The sequence below is a fragment of the Mya arenaria genome, chromosome 3, assembly GCF_026914265.1.
Source record: "Mya arenaria isolate MELC-2E11 chromosome 3, ASM2691426v1".
Classification (NCBI taxonomy): domain Eukaryota; kingdom Metazoa; phylum Mollusca; class Bivalvia; order Myida; family Myidae; genus Mya; species Mya arenaria.
This window is the reverse complement of record NC_069124.1, coordinates 65836195-65859879: the sequence shown is the minus strand read 5'-3', so window position 1 is coordinate 65859879 and position 23685 is coordinate 65836195. Positions and strand designations below refer to the sequence as shown.

General features: G+C 35.1%; 2 protein-coding genes and 1 long non-coding RNA gene across 5 annotated transcripts in view; 1 reads left to right on the top strand and 2 right to left on the bottom strand.

Annotated features, from left to right (window-relative positions):
* Positions 1-7606, bottom strand: part of LOC128227259 (ribosomal RNA-processing protein 8-like) — a 12787-nt gene extending 5181 nt beyond the window's left edge. The window contains exons 1-2 of one of the 2 annotated variants that reach the window (XM_052937618.1): positions 7533-7606; positions 4714-4808 (exon numbers count right to left, since the gene is read on the bottom strand). In XM_052937618.1, the coding sequence (XP_052793578.1) occupies positions 4714-4794 (81 nt within the window). In that variant the 5' untranslated portion in view covers positions 4795-4808; positions 7533-7606. Of the gene's footprint in view, positions 1-4713; positions 4809-7497 lie in introns of both variants that reach the window. The other variant, XM_052937619.1, reaches the window with a different exon arrangement.
* Positions 1092-2965, bottom strand: LOC128227262 (uncharacterized). Its single transcript, XR_008259792.1, has 3 exons — positions 2689-2965; positions 1926-2346; positions 1092-1682 (listed from the first exon to the last, which is right to left on the bottom strand). It is a non-coding gene; the product is annotated as an uncharacterized LOC128227262 (long non-coding RNA).
* Positions 7593-23685, top strand: LOC128227260 (integrin-linked protein kinase-like). Of its 2 annotated transcripts, XM_052937620.1 has the most exons (10): positions 7593-7918; positions 12477-12642; positions 13668-13860; positions 14153-14429; positions 14786-14907; positions 17578-17699; positions 18072-18143; positions 18904-19003; positions 19272-19402; positions 21205-23685. In XM_052937620.1, the coding sequence occupies exons 1-10, from the start codon at positions 7830-7832 to the stop codon at positions 21355-21357; spliced, it is 1425 nt and encodes a 474-aa protein (XP_052793580.1). In that variant the 5' UTR covers positions 7593-7829; the 3' UTR covers positions 21358-23685. The 2 variants fall into 2 exon arrangements, with proteins under 2 accessions (XP_052793580.1, XP_052793581.1); XM_052937621.1 differs by lacking the exon at positions 18072-18143 and having other exon boundaries at positions 7595-7918.

Here is a 23685-nt window from a genome sequence, read left to right as displayed (position 1 = left end):
GTTTAATACTGTACATGAATAAAACTTCAATTGACCTTACGACAGGATTTGATTGACAGGTCCTATCAGCCAATCAGAATGCAGGGCTGATAAGCCGTGTTGCTATCCGCCATTTTGTCCGTCAAACTGACCAGAGTCCGTCATATACATGCGCTGGCAATTCCTCGCCTTTTTAAGTATTATGGTAAAAAGGTGTTGTCATGGTACTTGTAATTCGGATACAAGGTAGCCAGGCCGACTAAAGATGGCTTCCAATTCGTTCCGTATTCGAAACCAGCGAGTTATTTAGAAAAATACAAGTGCTGTATCAGACTCTGTGGAAGACCTCATCAACAGCTGAACTTGGAAATTTTGAAAGATCGTTCAAAGGCGAAACATCTATACGTCTGTACAAAAGTATTTTTTTGAACAAAACTACTTATTTCAATCCGCTCAAAATTTATTTAATACTGAAATTGTCCGTGCATGACCTAAATAAGTGTTACTATTTTTAAACTATAAACATCGTACATTTATGCTTTGGCTTGTGTTGTCAAATCGACATTAATGGCCATTTAATATCAGGTTCAACATGGACACGATTGATTTCATTCAAGATAGAGGTATTTTTGTTGATACCGTTATGTAGTTTTTATAAACTGCTTTGCTTTCAAAGTAAATCAGGAAATATCGTACAACTAAATTTTTGTCCGAACCATCGCATGCTTCCGAATCTCATCTACTCGTATGGATCCTATGTAAACAATGGCTTTTGTAGCTGTCATTCCGACACATTTCATAGATTTCTTATTTTCATATCAGCACTTTGTCGACGGGAAATCCAATCAAGAAAACCCTGACCCTCAAGCAGCTACTGTATTTGTCCAGCTCACACCAGCTAGGCCTCCTCCAAAACTCAGATAAATATTTGAGCCACCAAAAAAACAAAAAAAAACAGATCGGTCTGAATCGTTAAGGTATTATTTTCTGTATAAAACAATTTATTTCACTGTACATTTAAATCAATTATTATGTTCATTAGAACTTGATTCGGCCAAACATGTGCTGTAAAGACTTAGACTTATTATGAATAAAGAACAAGTCAAACATGTACATAGTTTCATTGTTATTCTTATATTTTGGGCCATTTACGTAAATCTACAATATTTAATGATAGTTCATCCAATGTTCAGAGTCCGGATCACATGCACACTCGATTAATAGTATTCTTAAAGTTGCACTCTCACAGAATTCTAGTTTGACACTTTTTGTCTCAGAATCGTCTTATTTTGGCATTCTTTAAATTAAGACCTAATATATAAATCACAAAGCAAACTTCTCCGAGCCAAAATATGATAAATGCAATCAAATCCTGTGTAAGTTGTCAAAGTGATCAATCTGTGAAAGTGCAGCTTTAACAGTGAAAAATAACTTCTGCTAATGCTATATATTTTAAAATATATTTGCCATTGCAGTAAAGAGATATTCACCTACAATATCATACATAAACACCAAAGAAATATCAAAGTTTAAGTAATGTTTGCAAAACAACAATGTATTTAATAAATCTGATATTAAATATGCAACAACTGGTGTTATACTCCAGAACTGAAGCTAACATCATAGAGGTACATCCTTCCAAGAATCCATCAAAACAACATGCTGAACAACTTCAAGAACTCTCTTCAAAAGACCACACTTTCCTGAAATAAATAAAAGATGCCAATATTAAAATAAATCAGTTACATGTATTGTTAAATATTTTAATACTAGCTGTAAATGCTACTGCCTTTGATGTTTGCTTCCTACATGTATATCATAATGAAATATTGACAAGATAATAGCTAATGTTTTGTGGTTGTTGTTTTTCTCTGGACAAATAGTCCATTACTTTTGTACAGCAAAGTAAAACTAAATGTTATAAAAAGCTTTAAAATAGGTCCTACCGATTATTTGTAAAACTTGTCATCACTGGTTTTCTCTTGCGGTTGACATTGCCTGGACTGGCAAATATCATATGTGTGTGTGTGTGTGGGGGGGGGGGGGGGGGCGGTTTCCGGTCTTATGCTAGGTCCCCTGTTGCGGTAGGCTTGTTGAAGACAATAATAAGGGGACTTCCTTATCTCCATCAATCAGAATACTTTAATGGTGTCAACGGTAAATAGCAGGAGACCCTCCACCAGCCTTAACCGGTAAATGGGGGGAGGGTAGTGTGTGTGTGGGTTAGAACCAGCTGCCCGGTCAGCTTAGTTGGTTAGAGCGCCGGGCTAGTGTTCTGGTGGTTGTGAGTTCGAGCCCCACACCGGGGGCAATTTTCCTCCCAGGTCTACTTTTACAGCCAGAGTGTGTGAACATGTTCCACAATTTCTGTAAGAACAAAAATCAAAGCATGTGAATGTTGGAGCAATGCAAAAGTTACAGATTGGTATCACCCACGATTGTCACTTGTCAACTATTACATTATTATTCATAAGGGGGAGTGTTCAATCGCTTAGAACTGAAACTTTTTATGCATAACTCCAATAAACCATTTCTGCTCATACTATAGAATACAAGGTTATACTGTATAGCTGGCATGTAACTGTTATTTAATGTCACTTCCGGGTTCCCCATTCGGGCCATTTATGATTTACTCATATAGTGCGATGATTTAATCTTTAATTCAACAATACTGTAAGAAGGACCGGAGTTATTAAAAGTTAAACTTACCCTTGTTTGCATTTACAGTATGCGTCACACACACGCTTTTCCTTTGTATCGATGTCAATGTTGACAACATGGCGGCTATCCGATTTTCTCTTACTTGGATAGATTTCACCCCGTCAATGTTAGATATCATCATTTTCTAAAGATATATCGAGCCTTCCGATGTAGCAGCCAGTTACAAATTCCTTTGACTTCTATTTTTTTCGCATTGTAATGTCACATTTATGATAATTTGTCAGGAATATCGGAAAGCGAAACGACGCGAGACGCCATTACTTCCTCGTTTGTTTGACGGACATAGACAGAGTTCGCTCCCTTGAAATCAGGGGGCGTGGCTTAGAAGCCGCTGTCGTAAGGTCAATTCAGGTACTATCTAGTATTTAAAAAAAAATGATTGTACTATCGATAATCAGTTACTTGAGTGGAACCATTTATTGATAGTAAAATTGGAACTGATTCCCACCACTAGTAGTAAGAGCTACAGATAATGGTCGATATTGCCGTAAATACACTTCAAAATGCCTCAATTACAATATTAAATCTATATTCAATCTATCAAATTGTGCTTTTAGGATCAAGCATTTGTAAATTACATGCATGTTTGCACTTCAATGTGCCAGTTGACATACACAATTTCCATAACACTTTATTGATTGAAACTAAGGTGTACACTACACTTTACGAAATTACATATGGGCATACCCTTTTAAGTAAAAAAAGTTATCTTTGCTCTAAATGGTAACCCAGTGATTCAGAAAAAGGTGATAAATGACAATACACATACAGTTATACATGTATTAAGTGAAGTGGGAAAAGGTCAAAGTGGCTGCTTAAGACATGTGACTACTTAATCCAGGTGGAAAATTAACACCACTTCAGTTTCTTTAAACAGAGGTCTATTACCAGTATATATCTTTCAAATGACTCGCACATCAATTACATTGTATTCATATCATCTATTGTTGTTGTGTAATCATTTTATTGCTTACCATTAAGACAGATTGTGAGTACATGCATCTTTTTGATGAAAACTTGAGAAAGCTGTCTCAACACTCTTGTAGGGATTCAGCTAAGGAGTCATGGAAGGGTGCTTGACCCTGTCCTTTTTAGAATTAATTGATTAAGATAATAAAATATTTCTTTTGTTTTGATTAAATCATATTATTATTATTATTATTATTTTTATTATTATTACATGTATGTATACATGTAAAAGTACAAACAAACTTTACATATTTGGCATTCAAACCTCACATTAATTCAATTAAGCACACTTTCTAATATTGTCTGTCAAATTCATAAAGTTCCCAGTTCTTCCTAATGTGCCCTTTTCTCCCTTAGCACCCTGTTCCTCTTCTGAAGCATCCTGTCCCACTTCTGTAGCACCCTATCCCTGTTCTGTATCACCCTGTCCCTCTTTTGTATCACTCTGTCCTTCTTCTGCAGCACCCTGTCCCTCTTCTGTGGCACCCTGTCCCTCTTCTGCAGCACCCTGTCCCTCTTCTCCAGCACCCTGTCCCTCTTCTCCAACACCCAGTCCCTCTTCTCCAGCATCCGGTCCCTCTTCTGCAGCACCCAGACCCTCTTCTGCAGCACTCTTTCCCTCTTCTGCAGCATCCTTTCCCTCTTCTGCAGCACCCTGTCCCTCTTCTGCAGCACCCTGTCCCTCTGTCCTTCTTCTGTATCACCCTGTCCCTCTTCTGCAGCACCTGTCCCTCTTCTGCAGCACCTTGTCCCTCTTCTGCAGCACCCTGTCCCTCTTCTGAAGCACCCTGTCCCTCGTCTGTAATACCCTGTCCCTCTTCTACAGCACCTTGTCCTCTTCAATACCTGGCTCTAACCCTACTCTCGTTTCTGGGCAACATTAAATTAAGATTAGCCCCAGTCAGACATGGCTTATTGTGGGATGAATTGCATATATACTAAACAACAATTTGGCCGAATGTTGCTTGGTAACTTTTTCAATAACCTCAAGTTATGAAATCATTGTTTCACTGTCAACAATAGTAAATTTTTTCTGTGACATACCTGTGCTGACTTTTCAAACAGGTTACTGGCAAGCTGTTCTGCCTCTCCCGATACATCCCAACTTTCACACTCAAAATCCATTGGAACTGCTTAACCTGGAAAAGAGAATCCTTGTGTTAAATCTATTGCAGTTGTGGAGTTGTAAATCACTCAACTTTAACATATCAATTCTGACAATTATAACCAAAAAACAGTCAAGACTTTGAAACCAGATTTATATAGAAGTAAAAGAATGTCTACTTTGGGGAGGTGGAGAGGGTCCCAGGTTAAATCACTAGTCAGATCGCACCATGCCAAAGAGCATGGAAATTTTTAGAACTTAATCCTGATTAAACCACGGAAAATTGTCTAAAATCAAAAATATGCATAAATTTCTCTGTTTTATACATATTTTATTTATTAATCATTTTAATTTGTTATATTTGTATCAAATCACAATATATTTTAGTATATCAGGCTATAAAAGGTTATAATAAGAACAACAAATAGCATTTAACAGTTTATTACATACTTTTGTTAAATACATAATACATACATTATATATAAGTCTTGATAATGTTTGGATAGACACTGTGTGAACAATACACTCACTAAAATTTAAAAGAGACCCATACAGAGAAAGATTCATCAATAGCTCAAATAAATGTACAAGTCAAACAATAGGCAATTACATATTTGGAGCAAATCACTTAACTATATCTCATGGAACCACTATCTTATAACCTATAATAATTGGTCCAATTTGTTCATTACTAAATAGTAAATATGAAACCGACAACATTAAATTGTTGCATATCATTAACACGTATTTTTTCTTTACAAATTGCACAAAACTTTTAACTGCACTTCACAACATAATATATGTTTTCGTAGGTAAAAGCACCTTCCAGATAGACAAGACTTTTAGTCTATTATGCACCAGTGAAATGCAACAGTTTGCGGGATTATACCAGCAGTTTGTCCCTGAAGGACAGGGATTTTACCTGGGATTGGCTGGACTGATAGTCAAAGTCCCCACTTTTCCCTGGACCTGGGGGACCGTGGTTACAATTAACTAGTGCATTATAGCTGTCTTTTTCTAATGCACCAGTTAATTGTTACCACAGCCCCCCAGGTCCGGGGGTATACCTGGGATAGCCGGGGAAATAGGCCGTGTTTTTCCCTTTCAGGTGGCCCCGCAGTGCCGGGTGAATGAGGTGGTTTTGTCTTCGCTTTAAATATAGCAGGGAATCACCCTTACCTAGGGTCCCTGGGGTGCAGGGGCATTTGGCGGGGATTTAACCATCTGTTCGTCCCCGCAGGGAGGGGATTTTATCCGGGTTGGCTGGTAGTCCCCGCTATTCCCCAGACCTGGGGGGGGGGGGGGGGCGTGGTTACAATTGACTGGTGCATTAGCCACAATAATGCGCGTATAGGGAACTTTTTATTTGGATATTCAGTTTGATCCCTAAACGCCACAAGTTTGATTCATACCAATGCAAAATATATTCTTCAACTGTAACTCCACAATATTTAACGCTGCATTGTTAAATAAAAACACAAAAGTTAATCATAAATTATTTTTACTATCCAATACCTTTCTCTAATTACACGATAAATAAGTGTTTTATGAAACACAAATTTAGATCGATCTGTCAACAAAGCATCGCCTTTTTTAGTTCTGGCTTCCATAACTTAAATGTTGATATTTATTTTTTTGATGTTTACAACACATTAAAGTTATGGCGTAACCCCCATATAAAAGTCAACCAGAATCAAATGAGTATGATGACGCAATTGAATGACTCTGCAATCACATGACCATGATGACGTCGCTGAATTTTATTTATAGCATCGGATTCACATTGTTCATTTAGTTGAAACCAATTGCAGTAAGGTTAAAAATACCTTTTGATAAGTAAAAACAATTAATTTATTCCAAATTTGTTATTAGCTATTTACTTATTATTCAAAAAGGAAAAAATAACAGCAAAATAAATACAACATGTGTGAGGTAGGATGTAGGTCACATGGGTATTTTCTGAAAATCTTGTTATCACGTGACTAAATTTGAATACAACTATGACCTAGTTAAGGAATGCTTATAATCGGATTTATTAAAATGATAAATTAACTATCAATAAAGCGTTTTTTTGTTTGTTTTGAAAATGTGTTTGTGAACTACATTTTATTTCATTTACCTGAGGATATAGTTATTTGTCTGTCCAATGCATACAGATGAAATAACAGCGTGACATAAAAATGTCACGAATTCTGGTAGGGTTTGGATATGGTGTTCTCTTCAGCTAACACGTCCAAAAAGGTAATATATAACGTGTTCGCTGAAGTTCTTTAGCTACGCCTTTTTTAACTATCTAGGAGGTGCCCGTTATTTTTCCGCTCAATATACTTAGCCCTGAGATCTGTCATTCTTAGCTAGGAAAACAACAAGTGGGATATGGACACGTAGAGTCGCCAACACAAAAATCGTCAAAGACCCTGAAGCAGCTGTTTATATGGACTATCTTTTCCTTTCAGGACTGGTTAGATTTCCGTTGATGCGGAATTGGTTCATAAGGGGCAGTCTTTCATAGAATTTTCAAGTGTATTTTAAGATGGAATCTTAATTTTCTAGTCAAATTAAGACAAACGTTTACTTGCATGGGATAAATCTACCGATACATAAATAATAGTCACACCAGATACTGGATAATGTGAAATTTACAGTAAATAACTGATATCAGGTGATAAATTGGTAATTTTAAGTAATAAAAAACATAAATTTAACCTAAAGTCAATGCATACCGTCTGCCAAAACTGAAATATTGCTAAAAACCGACCTTTCCTGTTTCGTTAAATAGTACACATGGGCGCAGCCATATTGGTTCAGGGAATTGTGGGATATGAACTCTTCAATGGCCATTTCGGGGATTGTCAAAACTTGGTGAATTATTTTGCCTTTTGATGGCGTTTCGAACCTAAGAACATTTTTCTTTTCACCCATTTGATTAAAACTGTAATAAAATTTGTGTCTACCAATAATAACAGTTGTTTTATCTGGAGAGATGTGTGAGAAATAAGTAAATCTCTGATAGGAGGTCAATACAGGGACTGTTTTGGTTTTGACAGCTCAAATTATGGATGATATTTTTTCTAAAGTCCGGGAAGGAAGCGCCTTCCACGTCCGTGTGTGGTTAGACAACACGGAGAATGATCTAAATCAAGGGTAAGTGTTTATTTTCCCATTGTAGAAATTTTGTTACTGACAATTATCAGAAATGGTAAAAGCCTGATATGTCCACAGTTTTGATAGTCATAGACTCATACCAGTAGGCGAGTAGTTCTCGGACACTTTTAGAGGTTTTATCGATAAAGTATCCTTATTTTAAAAGAAATATGATATTCCAATGTATATAACAAACTTCAGCTCTTCTTCTATTGAAATAATGCAAAATCAAATGAAATTATACAACTTAAATCCATTCTCATAGGCTCCAAATTGTGGTGCTCAAAAGGGGTTAAATTTTAGTTCGACAAAAGTAGTTCTTTTTAGTTTTTAGTTCTCGGACACTCCCTTAAATGATCAACAAAACGGGGAAACATGCGCTGAAGTGATTTTTTTTATTTAATATATTTAAAAGTGGAATTTTCAAACCAGTAGGTAATGTATATCTTATTATTTTTCATTAAAAACTCATCTAATTGTACATGTAAACATATTACATGAAGCCCATAAAAATGACATAAATGGTATCTATTTTTAGCATATGTGTACTGTAATGCAAACGCTCTACTTAACATAAATATTTTAGTAAATGCAGATGGTTGTCTGCGTCAAAAAAGGAAGTGTACCAAACAAATTGTTAAATCTAACTGTTGCCCGTATCTTAAGTTGTGCTTTTTGTGCATGCGCACTACAATTGTGATTCCAAGCGGAGGTAAAATGTGATTTTGCAAACAACTGGAAACTTTTGGAATTTATCATCTTATAATCCTTACCTAATGAAAAGATTTGGTACCTGCTGAAACTTTTCAAACACCTGATTGATTTAAATCATGTGCTTGATATGTAACCTCCAAATTGAGGCGAAAATCTCGAGTGTCCGAGAACTACTAGTGTCCGAGAACTACTCGCCGACTGGTATAGTCTTATAGATGTATCAAGTTATGATAGCCATATAGATGTATCACAGTTTTTATAGATGTATCACTGTTATAATAGCCATATAGATGTATCACAGTCCTAAAAGCCATATAGATGTATCACAGTTTTAATAGCCATATAGATGTATCACAGTTTTAATAGCCATACTGGTACATATGTATCTCAGTTTTAAAAATCATATATATATGTATCACAGTTTTAGTAGCCATAACATTGTATCACAGTTTTAATAGCCATATATATCATGTATCACAGTTTTAATAGCCATAACATTGTATCACAGTTTTAATAGCCATACAGATGTATCTCAGTTTTAAAAGCCATATAGATGTATCACAGTTTTAATAGCCATAACATTGTATCACAGTTTTAATAGCCATATAGATGTATTCTAGTTTTAATAGCCATAACATTGTATCACAGTTTTAATAGCCATATAGATGTATCACAATTTTAATAACCATACAGATGTATCACAGCCATATGATTATATATATGTTTCACAGTTTTGATAGCCATAAAGGTGTATCAGCTGGTAATGTTGGTAATGCCATTTTAAGTTCTGGGGTACATTGCTTTAAGTTGTTGGCTATTGAGTGCTTCCTGATGAAAGTACATGTACACTGTTCACTACACTAGCTGCTGCTCAATCTGATAAAAACTTGTATCCTCCATATGTTTCCACAAGTACTTAAGTCAGAATGCAGTATTGCTTTAATAATACATTGAATTCACACATCATATAAGTAACCTCATGAGATCCAGTGTGATAGGTTTCCATTGTGTGCCTCCTTTTGGAATCTGCAATGCCAATAGCATGATATCAAAGACATTTTCAAAGAGGAAATCATCTGGGATACTTACAACTCCTGCCAGCACCTTGTACCCTGGCAAAAATATTTTAAGTTGGAAATTCTAATCAAGACATTTTAATCATATAATGGTTCAGGTCATTTTTGAACCAATAAGATGTTAGTATTTCTCAAAATATTTGTCTTTTAAATTCCATTTTCATTGACACTTTATGTGCCGTACTTATTACCTCAAGTTGAAACGTAATGGTTTGTCTGATTATTTTGTGACATTTTTGTCATACTTCTATAAAAATATACAGTGCTGTTAGATTTATGAAGGTATTTGCCATACTGTGATTTGGCATAAATATGTATGCATATGATTAAGCTTGTCCGTTAGTCAAGGAGCACAAGTCAACATATATTTTTGCCTGTTAAAATTATTATAAAACAATGGATATGTTATCATAAGTTTAAGATTCATATTCTGGTATGGGAATCATCTTAAACTGTTCTTAATTGAAACATTTTGTCATGGCTGCAAAAATGGCACATGCTTTTTTTTCTGAATACAATAACCACAATAACAATAAGGACAAACTGATAATAAAGGCGGCAAAGTGAATATAATTATTAATGTAAAACTTGTTTTAATGACAATTTCTCTCTGCCATTGAACAAAGAAGAAAACACCTTGTCAAAAACTGATAGTCCACATGAATCAATATTGATTCAATTTCTTATGCGTACATATTTCAATAGTAGGGGCAACAATTTTTCAACCACTATATATATACGTAATCATTTAATTGGATGTCATTATGAAATTCAAACGTTTGCCTAGCTGCGTAAAGCTTGAACGATTTATTTCCATAAATAATTAAAAATAAGCAATAACCTATTACTAATGATGCACTTTACCATTGCACTATTAATATGAATAAAAGATTCACCTCATCACACTTAGTTTATTTCTACCAGTCTTCTGCATTTATTAGTATACTGAAAGTTTCATGATCACTTGCGGTCAAATCCTCATATTATTGACATCCAGCTATCACTCAGTGATGTATGTAAGTTTTGAGCAATATTTAATTGCTGGCAATGCTCTTATGACCTTATTAAAATTTGGATTTTTTGGAATGCCCTATCACTGAACTTTATATATATATTTTCCAAATAATTCCTACTGTGTCACCAGTAGATGTTATGAGTTATATACTTTTATTCATTCATGTTCTATGTTGACACTTAATAGTAATGTATACATATGTATAGTCATTTGTTGAAAAACAAACATTTAAATATCACCCTTTTTCAAATGAAATCATATAGTAGCAATGAGTGGGCTACTTATAGTGCTAATTTTAAAAATAATATTCAAATGAGCTCAGTAAACCTGTAATATGAACTGGTATAAAATGCAATGTATGTACTCCTGTGATGATCTAAGGTTGAACAATGGTTGTCAGTGTGTGGGGAGAAATATGCTATTTCCTGAGTGTTGTATGAGTCATCCCCCAGGTATTTCACCACTGGTTGCAGTCAGCTGCCGAGTCTGTGTATTGTATAGCGGTCTGCCAACCCCAATTCATGTACCTGGATAAATGGCTTATGCTCAAAGTTGTACTCATTTCCAGCAGTAATAATTTGACTGTCTTGGTATAACACTGTTCTAATAATAATTTTAGCCTTCTAAGCAGGTGCAATTGTATTCCCAAGAACATATTAAACAGAAGTAGATTGTTTTGTGTATAACCAGTGTAGCTGATACATTATTCACTGAGGAAAAACAATGATGTTTAAAGGTCATTGAACCAAGTATGCTTGTTTTCATTGTGAACAGTTTCCCCGTAAGCAGATATATATATATATATATATATATATATATATATATATATATATATATATATATATATATATATATATATATATATATATATATATATATATATATATATATATATATATATATATATATATATATGGTTCTTTCGCTTTTCTATGAAAGATGAGGAAGAAAAGCTTTGACTTTAAGATTGATTTTATAATTTGATCAATGTTTTCAACAAAATGACCTAAAGTTACTTTTTAATGATAATATATAATTTAAAAATTGATGCAAAAAGATTGATGTCCATGTTTCAGTATCATACCAACTGGACTTTGTAATTGTATCTTGGTCATTATTATTTGTATATTATTTATACACAAAAACCTAAGTTATGCTTTTCTATTTGTGAAAGTCAGCTTAATATCTAACAGAAAAGTAATATAAGCAAAATTTAAATTTGGCTTTAATTCAATTTGATCTCCCGCTGGTTGATAAAAAGGGAAACTCAGTAACTGATACCCGCCATACATGAAATTGATAGGTACCTGGTCTGCCTACATTGAATGTTGTTTATCCACATGTATGCTTGTTGCATATCCAGAACAGATTTCATGACGTTGAAGTAACCTAGATTTTGAAAGAACAACAATATAACCTGTGTCTGTTTAAGAAAAATGATATCTATGATTATTGTAGTTTTTAACAATTGAACATTGTACATTGTAGCTGTTACCCTGTATAAAAATGTATTAACAATTGAACATTTTCATGTTGTACTTATTATCTACCATACTGTATTTCACTAAAATTGAATGCTTTATCATTATGTTTTACAATTTATAGTATTTCTTTCTCAGGAAATGTCTCTTGAGTCTCTATAAAAGGGCAAATAAAAAGGGTCCACATATTTTTTTGGTCCAACATACTACACTTAATGTATTAGTAAGTTTTTGTTGAAGCAAGGCTTTATGTATGTCTGTTTCTGTTTCAGAGATGACCACAGGTTTAGTTTACTTCACTGGGCAGCGAGGGAGGGCGGAACCAACATTGTTGACATGCTTATCCAGAGAGGGGCTCGCATTAATGCCACAAACATGGGTGACGACACCGCCCTGCATCTGGCTGCCAGCCATGGACACAGGGACATAGTGCTTATGGTAAAAATGTTGTTGTTTGCCCCATTTAAATATTGAAATAATTCTCGAACTTTCATCATTCATTTTTAAGTTTACCTAATTATAGACCTCAAAAATTGAGAATTGCATGGTTAGGTAGAACATTTTGACTCTGGTAACCGATCGACAATACCTCTTTATGAACAAGGATATTTACCGCCGCAGAATACTTGACTATTTCCCATGAAGTGACCATCTCATCTGAAACAGAAACAATTGTTTGTCAAATGAAATAAATAAAAAAATTATTACAGATATACACTTTTCTTTATACTTTTGCTTATACTATAAACTTAATATTATTTTGTAAGGTGCTATAAATGATGTCTTAGGAAAATACTTCTTTTTAGCAAGTGTGACATTTCTACCAAATATGGTTATCAATTGTTCATAGCTTTATTGTGAAATATTTTTATACATATATCATGCATTCAGAAATGAAAAGCATATTCACTAATGTAATGTAATTTCTCTACACAGTGATGTTCATATTGTAGTACATTCTTATAGTAGTACATGTAAAATATACTAGATCAAATGAATTTTTGGTGAAACACATGGATGAACCAGCATTGACATTATGTCTATGATTTTTTAGCTGCATTGCATAATTAATTTCTGTCTTGATGAGGTACCAGGTACTAAAATTGTACCCCATTGCCCACCCGTAACCGGCTCCCAGGTATCCCTGTCCAGGCCCTTATTTCCGCATGCTAAAAATTATTTTAAATGTATTCATGAAAAGAAAATATACTAATAATTGTTCCTTTCTAACATTTTTCTTTTACCCATGGATTTGTTGGACACCATAATATATATAGCTAATTAAAGGAAGGATGTTTGATGCTACAAATGTTTCGTAAGTCATCATAGAGAGAAAAAATGACAAAAAATCCGAAAAATATAAAAGTTAGTGTGACAGGCAGTGTTACAGATCAAAGTAAAAAAGCTTTTGAGCTTTACCATTATCATAAACATCAAGATTCAAATATAAACCATTTTTGCAGTTAATGCACAACAAAGCAAACATCAATGCCATCAATGAACATGGGAACACCCCACTCCACTACGCCTGCTTTTGGAACCAAGATCTAGTGGCTGAAGACCTCGTCAATAACGGGGCACTTGTGGCAATGGCTAACAAGTTTGATGAAACACCACTGGATAAGGCAAAACTTTACCTTTCTAAGAGATTAACAGGTGAGTGATAGTATAGTGGCTTAGCCTTCATCCAAGTGTTTCCAGATTCTATGAGTAGAAGTCTAGACTCTAGTATTGAATCTAAATATGTTTTAGCTATGCCTACGGGTATGTGCATCATGATCCTATTTGCATTGTTTTGTATAATGGCTGTTATTCTATTCCAACTGTTATAATACCTTTTCAAGCAAATCTTAGTGCAAGCTGAGCAAAAGAAAAAAATATTTTTAAGATTTGATATTGATATTTTGTAATAAATAATTTCTAAAAGTATAACTATATCTCTCCCTAGAACGAGCAGCATCACTGGGTCAAGACCTTCAGAAGATCCCGTTCAAGGATCGCAGCTGGCTCGGGTACAAGACGAGGAGTCGTGATGCCCTCCTCTCCCGACACACAGGCATCAACATTGATCAGCTCCAGCTGAATGGTCACATGGCCACAACCCACTCGGGAGAGGTGTGGCGTGGCCTCTGGCAGGAGAACGATATTGTTGCTAAGGTGCTTAGTCTTCGAGAGTGTACTGTACGTAATTCACGGGACTTTCAGGAGGAGTTTCCCAGACTCAGGTTAGCAGTGTTGTCCTTCATAGATTAAAGATTAAAATTATTCTAGTTTTGGTATTTGATTCAATGATAATATGAGCCTAAAACTGTTTTATTATAAGAATTTTCTAGACAAAGTTCATTGCATTGTAGAAGTAAGAAGTGGTATTGCAAATACCGATACCTTGTGCAGTATTTCTACAATTCTTTCCTATTCACTGTTAGAATTGACTACTTGTTTGTTAAAGATTTCAAACCTAAATTTCTTTAAAATATGAAACTTAAATTAGGTACTGAATTCAGAAGTAGTCTGTTTCTATTGGATGCCACATTTTGAATTCTGATGCGCATATTCTATATCATCGCTCGTTTTTTTACAGAATTTTCAACCACCAAAACATCCTGCCTGTACTGGCCTGTTGTAACCAGCCTCCCAATCTTGTGGTCATCTCACAGTTCATGCCATACGGATCACTCTTCAACGTCCTACATGGAGAAACTGGTAAGATTTTTACCAGAATGTTTTTATGAATGGTAGGTACAATGTAGTATTGAATAAAGTTAAATTGCATATATATACTAATAAAGAAAGATATACAGTGATTTTAAAGTAGGGATTTAAACGAATGGCAAAATTGATATTTGAATATTCGGTAATTATTTCGATCGAATATTCGAATATTCGATGATCAAAATGAATATTTAAAAAATGCAGTAAACTACTATAAGTATTCGCTACAATTATAGCCGGGGCTTTTGTCAGTTGGTACACGCGACGGACGCTGATTTTCCCCCTAATTAGCCCCTGCAATTCCCTATTTACAGAAAATAAGTCCAACAAAAAGCCAAATATTCCTAACAAACAAAAACCCTAATTAATTTCAATTTAACAGCATTTGTATTTGTAAACTAGGCCATGATTGTAAATTTTCGGTTGAATATCGTGATGCACCAATAGATGGTCGTTCTGTAGGACGCGCAGCCTCGTTCTGGGATTGATTTCTACTAAGCATAACTATAGAAACAACGGACCTACTCGGGAAATAGTTCAATAATAAAACAAAAATAACCCTGCGTATCGACTCATCTATTGTACAACAATGTCCTAAAACGCTATTCTATACAGTTACATCTATAGCATGAGCGTACGTTATGTTGAAACATGGAAAACAGTTTAGAGCACGAAACCAGCACATGTCATTCATATAATTACGGCGATTATTACACAGTTAAATTGGCAGCCATGACACCACTTTGGTGTTTCCGTACATCATTGACTGACATGGTCATTAAAATTTACCGAAAATAATTGAAACTTGTTTGATGTCATATGTCTAATAGTCAGATGTCGTAAAATTAAGGGTACTGTTTACTGTCCCCGACGATGTGTTCCTTATGTGACGCGTGTATAGTGTCATCACCTTCACGCCTCTGGCATTAGGGACCAATCGTTGTAAAAACAATGCAAGCGAATATATACAACAACACAGTTGTATGGAAAAGGTTTTTTAATTAAACAAAAAAACATCGAATATTCGAATACCGATTTTGACATTCGAATATTAAACGTTCGATCGAATATTCGAATATTCGTTTGCATCCCTATTTTAAAGTCATATTGTTGTGTACATGTACCATAAACTCTGAGGATATTTTTATGATCAAATTTGAGTCAAGCTGAAGAGAATTGTTTCTAAAGTAAATTTTAAGTTTGTCTTAGGCCTAAAATAAAAAATTTCTTGTTTGGAGTAACGCGACCGACCCATAAAAATCGTTGCCGACTCAAATTTTTTTTTGGCATTTTGATCCGCGAATTTTTTTTTCAACGCCTTTCCGCTACTATTTTCTGTTTCTGCTCTTTTCTTCTGTTTCGGTTCTTTTCGATTTGTAGACACACTCGTAGAGCTTCGGTTTTTATCGCTGATCGCAATGAGCGTTTCGAAAACATGGCTGACTGCAAGTTTGTCGAACGTGAACCGAACGAAATTACGTTTTGTGTGACAATAAATTACTTAAATAAAAACATTAAAAACAACTTTGTAAGAAAATTCAATGTCAACTACACATGGTACGATGTATTTGATATTTTAATGGAGAATGATGAAACAATCCCGGAGAGCTACTACGACAACTTCGAAAAAATGTCAAAAATAACGGTCTCGTCAAAGCCCTCAGAGACTGCAACAGAAAAATTTAGTCCACATTCATATGACAGGATTTCAGTCTTAATTGACTTTGATAAAACTTTAAAATATGTAACAATTGCCAATTTGTTTCACATTTTCGTTTGCTTATCTTGAGTGTCATAAGTTTGTTTTGTTGAGTTCATCTCTGTGGCAGTCTTAAGTAGATTGAAATTCTTTGAAATTAAAAAAATAAAGGATCAGAAGTTAAGATGTTTGTTGTTCAAAAGTTTATTACAATGCCTTGAATAACTAGTGTTATGTAGTGAATGTACTGTACACAAGATCCAGTTGTCGTTGGAGAAAAAAAAACAAAAAAAACCTACCTACCTACCCACCTTAAAAAATCTGGGTAGGGTTACTCCAAACAAGAAATTTTTTAAGGTTGGCCTTATTAAAATGGACTCGTTTATCGTTTGTAAAATGCAATTCATTTTTTTTTATTAGAAAATAAAGTGTGGTAAATCATTAGGAGTGTTAACACTAAGATACTGACTGCGGGAACCCTTTTACAAATGATGATATATGCTCAAATATTGTCTTTCAAGTCCATGAATTTGAATAGCATTGCTTACGTGCTTCAACAAAAAGCTGTAGCGTGATTGGTTAATTGAAAGAAGCACCTGATGCTAGCAATGTTTTTAATAAAGCTTTAAATTTCCATCAACTTTGTATGAGTCTCTGTGGTCGAGTGGATGAAGTATAGTTTTCTTTTTTTTTCTTGACTATTGTGTTGTCGGTTAATTCCCCACTAATACTAGGTTGTTTTATTAATACTTTTATTACATTTTTTCTGCTTTTCTGTAACAAAGAGGAGAATAATCATAATATGAGTGTTTTCTTATGCATTACCAGGAAAATATTTTTTTTGTGCCAAAACATGAGGGAGTCCCTTTATAGTAACTGTTTCAGGTATTTTTGTTCATAGATTCCAGTATGTTAAGCTCCAGGATTGTTGTTACGGTGAATTTCATTTCCTTTATAAACAGGTATAGTGGTAGACCAGAACCAGGCGTTGCGGTTTGCCATCGACATTGCCCGGGGCATGGAGTTCCTGCACACCCTGGAGCCCATGATACCTAACTTTGTCCTCACCAGCAAACATGTCATGGTACGATGTAACCTCTAGCACTGTTAGGTGGTGGATTTTTATTTGTTGAAAATAGTTAACATTATGCTAGAAATACTTAGGTTGTTGAATCTGGTGATTTTTAAATACAAATAACTAAATATCAGAGCAGTGGGTTACTTCACTTTAACATTCACATTGCATACAGTATTGAAAAGTACTTTTTCTTCAAACAAGTTCCACTATGATTTTGATCAATTTCAAGGAAACAATATATATATATGTTTGTGTTTATACTATAAAAAAATATACTGCTGATACTATAATGTATTTTCAGCATCAAAATGGAATTTTAGTATTAGAAATATTTGAAGAAACCTTTCAGTGAGTTTAGTTGCTAGCTTTGCCTTCTAGATTGATGAAGACCTGGCCAAAATTAATATAGACGACCCCAAGTATCGGTCACCTGAGGGTACAATTATCGGGGTAAAGGGAATGCCATGTTTGAAGCATCCATTTGAACTAGACTGTACTGCGAGTGTTACATCCCTTGAATCATTTTGACCATCTCTCTGCATTGACCAATCCTCATTACCATTGTCATCAATTTCATCATCACCAGTCATTTTCTCTACCATCACAGTATATAAGAGTGTCCACAGTTTAGTACCTATAGTGTTTGATGTTGATAGCCCGATTCTGTTGTTGAAAATGAATTGTTAATTTAACAAAAGTTACAGCCCTTACTAACACATTTAGGTAGATATTGTTATTCCTACATATTATGAGTATAGCAGAGGAAAGTATTTAATATTTGTTTAAGTGCTTTCAGTTTATAGTGAAATTTAAGCATTGAATTTCTGCAAGTTTCATTTTGAATTATTTTCTTCATGATTGTATATGTTTATTTGGTTGATGCATGTTTTTTTTCAGTTTTATATTGCTTTAAAGGTTTTGTTTGATAAAGGCGTTATGTTGATATAAGAAGACTGTAAAATACATGCTTCGCTGTGCATGATTTAATGCAGAGAATCTTATTGTCTTATGGAATTTTTATATGAAATATGAGATTAAGATTTTTACTAACAATTCTTTACTTGTCCTTTGTTAGTTTGGTTCCACGTTCTTATGTCTGCCTAAATGAAAAAAATTACAGTAACTTACACAATTGATTTTGATTTTAACACGAATACATTTTGCCACTTTATTGACACCCCCTGATTACCTGCCCCTGTATTTAACCCAGATTGATGAGGACTTGACAGCCCGCATCAACATGGCTGATTACAGCTTCTCCTTCCACGAGAAAGGCAAACTCTACTCCCCCGCTTGGATGGCTCCGGAAGGTAGGTGGAAAGTGGGACAATTCTTGTGTCATTACTTTACAGTGATGTGTGTAATACAAAAATGGTGAGTCCTGTTTGGCACTGGTAAACTTTAAGAGTTACATAAGTGTAGAATGCCATTTAGTCACATTGTATAGGGGTAAGTGACAATGAAACTAATTTCCGATTCTTTTATAAAATTTCCTTCAGATGAATAAAACAGACATTTTATCATTAAGTGTTGTATGTCTAAATGCCTTACACACATGTGTTTGATTTGCTTGTATAGCCATGCAGAAGAGGCCCGATGAGATCAATGTGCGAGCTTCCGACATGTGGAGTTTCGCTATTCTGCTGTTCGAGCTGGAGACACGGGAGGTGCCCTTCGCCGACCTCACATCCATGGAGATTGGCATGAAAGTATGACATAAACAAATATTATCAACAGGGTTGTTTTTTTGATAACTGCAGTTTATTCTATTTCAAGAAATCTTTTTTCAGTCACTTTTATATAATCTATGAAAAACATCGAACAAAATTAACATCTAGCTATTACCAGATTGATTTGCCCTCATCTGACATCCTATATTGAAAACAAGAAATGTCATGAACATTACTGATGTACATGTATCCTATTTTTTTTTACAGCTCAACAAACCATTAGTGTAAATGACATACACATAGTATTTAGTTTTTGTCATTTTCTTTTGGTAGTGTAACGGTAGTATTCATTTTTTACTTCAGTATATTTAGGGTTTTAGCTAGAAGGTTATAGGAGCATGCTGCACCCTATTCTTTTTGGAAGCACCCTTCTGTTCTCATGGAGACCAGAATGTGCACCCTCCTGCCTTCAAAGAATTAAAAGCTTAAGATAATCAGAGATTTCTTTTGTTTTGACTAAAACTTGAAATATCATTATGAATTTAAACAAACTATACATTTTTGGTAGGTGAAACCTAATATTTCTTCAAATTTTAAACATTTTCTATGAAATTAATAATGCTTTAATTATTCACTGCCCGATAAAATAAGCCCTTTTGTCCCTCAGGACCCTGTCCCTTTTCTGTTGCACCCTGTCTTTTTGTCCCTCAGGACCCTGTCCCTTTTCTGTTGCACCCTGTCTTTTTGTCCCTCAGCACCCTGTCCCTTTTCTGTTGCACCCTGTCCTTTTGTCCCTCAGCACCCTGTCCCTTTTCTGTTGCACCCTGTCCTTTTGTCCCTCAGCACCCTGTCCCTTTTCTGTTGCACCCTGTCTTTTTGTCCCTCAGAACCCTGTCCCTTTTCTGTTGCACCCTGTCTTTTTGTCCCTCAGCACCCTGTCCCTTTTCTGTTGCACCCTGTCTTTTTGTCCCTCAGCACCCTGTCCCTTTTCTGTTGCACCCTGTCTTTTTGTCCCTCAGCACCCTGTCCCTTTTCTGTTGCACCCTGTCTTTTTGTCCCTCAGCACCCTGTCCCTTTTCTGTTGCACCCTGTCCTTTTGTCCCTCAGCACCCTGTCCCTTTTCTGTTGCACCCTGTCTTTTTGTCCCTCAGCACCCTGTCCCTTTTCTGTTGCACCCTGTCCTTTTGTCCCTCAGCACCCTGTCCCTTTTCTGTTGCACCCTGTCCTTTTGTCCCTCAGCACCCTGTCCCTTTTCTGTTGCACCCTGTCTTTTTGTCCCTCAGCACCCTGTCCCTTTTCTGTTGCACCCTGTCTTTTTGTCCCTCAGCACCCTGTCCCTTTTCTGTTGCATCCTGTCCTTTAGTCCCTCAGCACCCTGTCCCTTTTCTGTTGCACCCTGTCTTTTTGTCCCTCAGCACCCTGTCCCTTTTCTGTGCACCCTGTCTTTTTGTCCCTCAGGACCCTGTCCCTTTTCTGTTGCACCCTGTCTTTTTGTCCCTCAGCACCCTGTCCCTTTTCTGTTGCACCCTGTCCTTTTGTCCCTCAGGACCCTGTCCCTTTTCTGTTGCACCCTGTCTTTTTGTCCCTCAGCACCCTGTCCCTTTTCTGTTGCACCCTGTCTTTTTGTCCCTCAGCACCCTGTCCCTTTTCTGTTGCACCCTGTCCTTTTGTCCCTCAGGACCCTGTCCCTTTTCTGTGCACCCTGTCTTTTTTAAAACCTGGCTTAAACTCTGTTATATTGTTGTACACACACAGTAGTAGATAAGATGAAGAAATTAAGCATGGAATTATTGGCATTCACATTTCACCAAGGTCAAACAATTTTATGTCATTTTTTTCAGGTTGCGTTGGAAGGACTGCGTATTACTATCCCGCCCGGCATTTCCACCCATATTCTCCGACTTCTCAAGATCTGCATGAACGAAGATCCCGGAAAAAGGCCACGTTTCGATATGATCATACCAATCCTTGAAAAGATGAAACATGCCAGCTAAACTCTCAACCTAGCTCCTTTGTGTTCCAATTGTAGACCATCAATGCTTAAACTTCAGGTGGTTATTTGCAGACATGCAACTGTTTTCGTTTCATTTTGTTTTTTATAATTTTTGAAAGAGTCAAATTATCATTTTCTGATGACTGAAAGTGTGTGTTAATTCAAAAACTTTTATTACCAAGATAGCAAAGAAGATATATTTGACAGATTGTTGTTGATAAGCAATTGTGAAAACGAAAACTGAGATAAATCTGACAGTTCTTTCACTCAAACTTTGTCATTGTAGAATAGAATATTGAAGAGCTCATTGCAATAGCCGTACGTTTGTATGGTGAAATAGTTTGATTTTTACTAGAAAAGTAGTTTTAGGTGATACCTACTACACCATTGGCAGTGTTCATATTTTAGTGGTTTTAAATAACAAAACAGTAAAATATTCTTTAAATACACCAATACTTTATAATTGTAAATACTGTATTCTGTAAAACCATCCCCCTTTTTTTATAAAGTTATCACAAGTGCCATGATATATATTTACTCTTATTTTGTGTACACATTTGTTGTTATAGGAGTGTAAATTACGGTTGTCATATTACAACTTCTAAAATATGTAGTTGGTATTCCATATTACTATAGTATGTTATCAGAAGATACTCTCCTATTAAGAGTAAACTAGGCATTCAGTCATTAAATTCAATTAGTGGTTATGCTTTTATTTCCACCAATGAGATAGCTGTAAAGATTCTGATTTGATAGTTAAGAAATCTTCTGACGAAAGTTCCATTTAGTCATTAGTTTTGATTTATTAAGATATTTGTTCATTGGGTCCGTTTTGTTCGTCAGCTAGTAAAGGGATGGTTCGTGCAAACACTCGGACAGTTATTGTTAACTTGTGCCTTGCTAAATGGGCTGTACCCGTCTAATGCCAGTCTAATGATTAAGTAAAACAATAAATAACAATCACATTACTAGTGCCTAATTTCAACAGGTCGAGAGTTATCAAATGGTGTAGTAGTTTGACTGCGCACCCAAATGAGCCAGGTGTTCAAGTCCTACAAGGGGCTAGGGCATATGTTCTTTGCCTCTCAAAAAGGCCCCAGTACTGGGTCTGCCCAGGATAAAATAATATAAGATTTTGTTGTCTTGACAATGAAGATAGAATTAATTAGTATAAACTAACTTTAAACTGACTCTCAATGTATTTTACTAAACTTATGGTTAGTCATAGTTCTGAAAGATGATCTGTTTTGTTACTCGTTAAGCTTATATGGTGCTGTTTTATTTACTTCTGTATAAGGTACATTTAAACTTTTACTTGTGTTGAAATGCTTTCTATAGCCCAAATACATCATGCTCTTTTGATATTGTATTAACCTCTTTGTTTTCTGTAAACCTGGTACTCATTCTTGTAATCAATATTATCATGGGTTGAAAACTGCATAAACTGATATTCAGTATTATTTAAACTCAAAACACGCCCATTTTCTTTTCATTAAACATACTTATGCATGGGATGCATCTATCTAGTTCATAATTGGAGATGCATTAAGCATTTGATGGATCTATCCAGTTCATATAAGGTGATGTATTAAGCTATCTGTTGTGCAATAATGTGAAATTTTGATGCTGTAAGGGTTTAATGTATAGTCCATAGAGGAAGAATATGTAGGTAGTATACCAATAACACTAATGCAACCACACTGTTTTGACCTTGATACATTGAAAATCTGTCACTTCACTTGAAATAAAGAACAAAAATACAAAGTGCCATAACATTACGTGTAATGCTTTTTCGGCAATTTATTTTATATATATTTTTTCATTTAAAATGGGGCAATGGGCAGCAACATTTCACATCAGGCACTGGGCAGCAGCATTTCACATGGGGCACTGGGCAGCAACATTTTCACATTATTGCCAATGGGTCACTGAAATGAAATGCTTATTTCTACAATGGTTACGTTTATATATTTAATTTAGTCCATGTGTGTAAACATGTTAACTATGAACCAATTAATTAAATAACTGGATGTGTAGTTATTTCAATAAGAATGTATAGATTTATTCTAATAATTTGAAAAGACTTTCTAAATCCCAGAGAGCATTTGTTTTCATTAGCAATCGCACTATGATGTTGACAAATCAGTGATAATTAAGGTATATTTGGTTGAATCTCACCATTTCAAAATACCAGTGATGAATTAGGATTTGTTCATGTTTAAGAAATGCCTTATTGGTATTGCTACTGATGAATTTACATCAAACATATTTTCATTATAGATGCCTTATCTTTAGCTGTGAATTATTTCAATAAACTTTTATAAGCTAA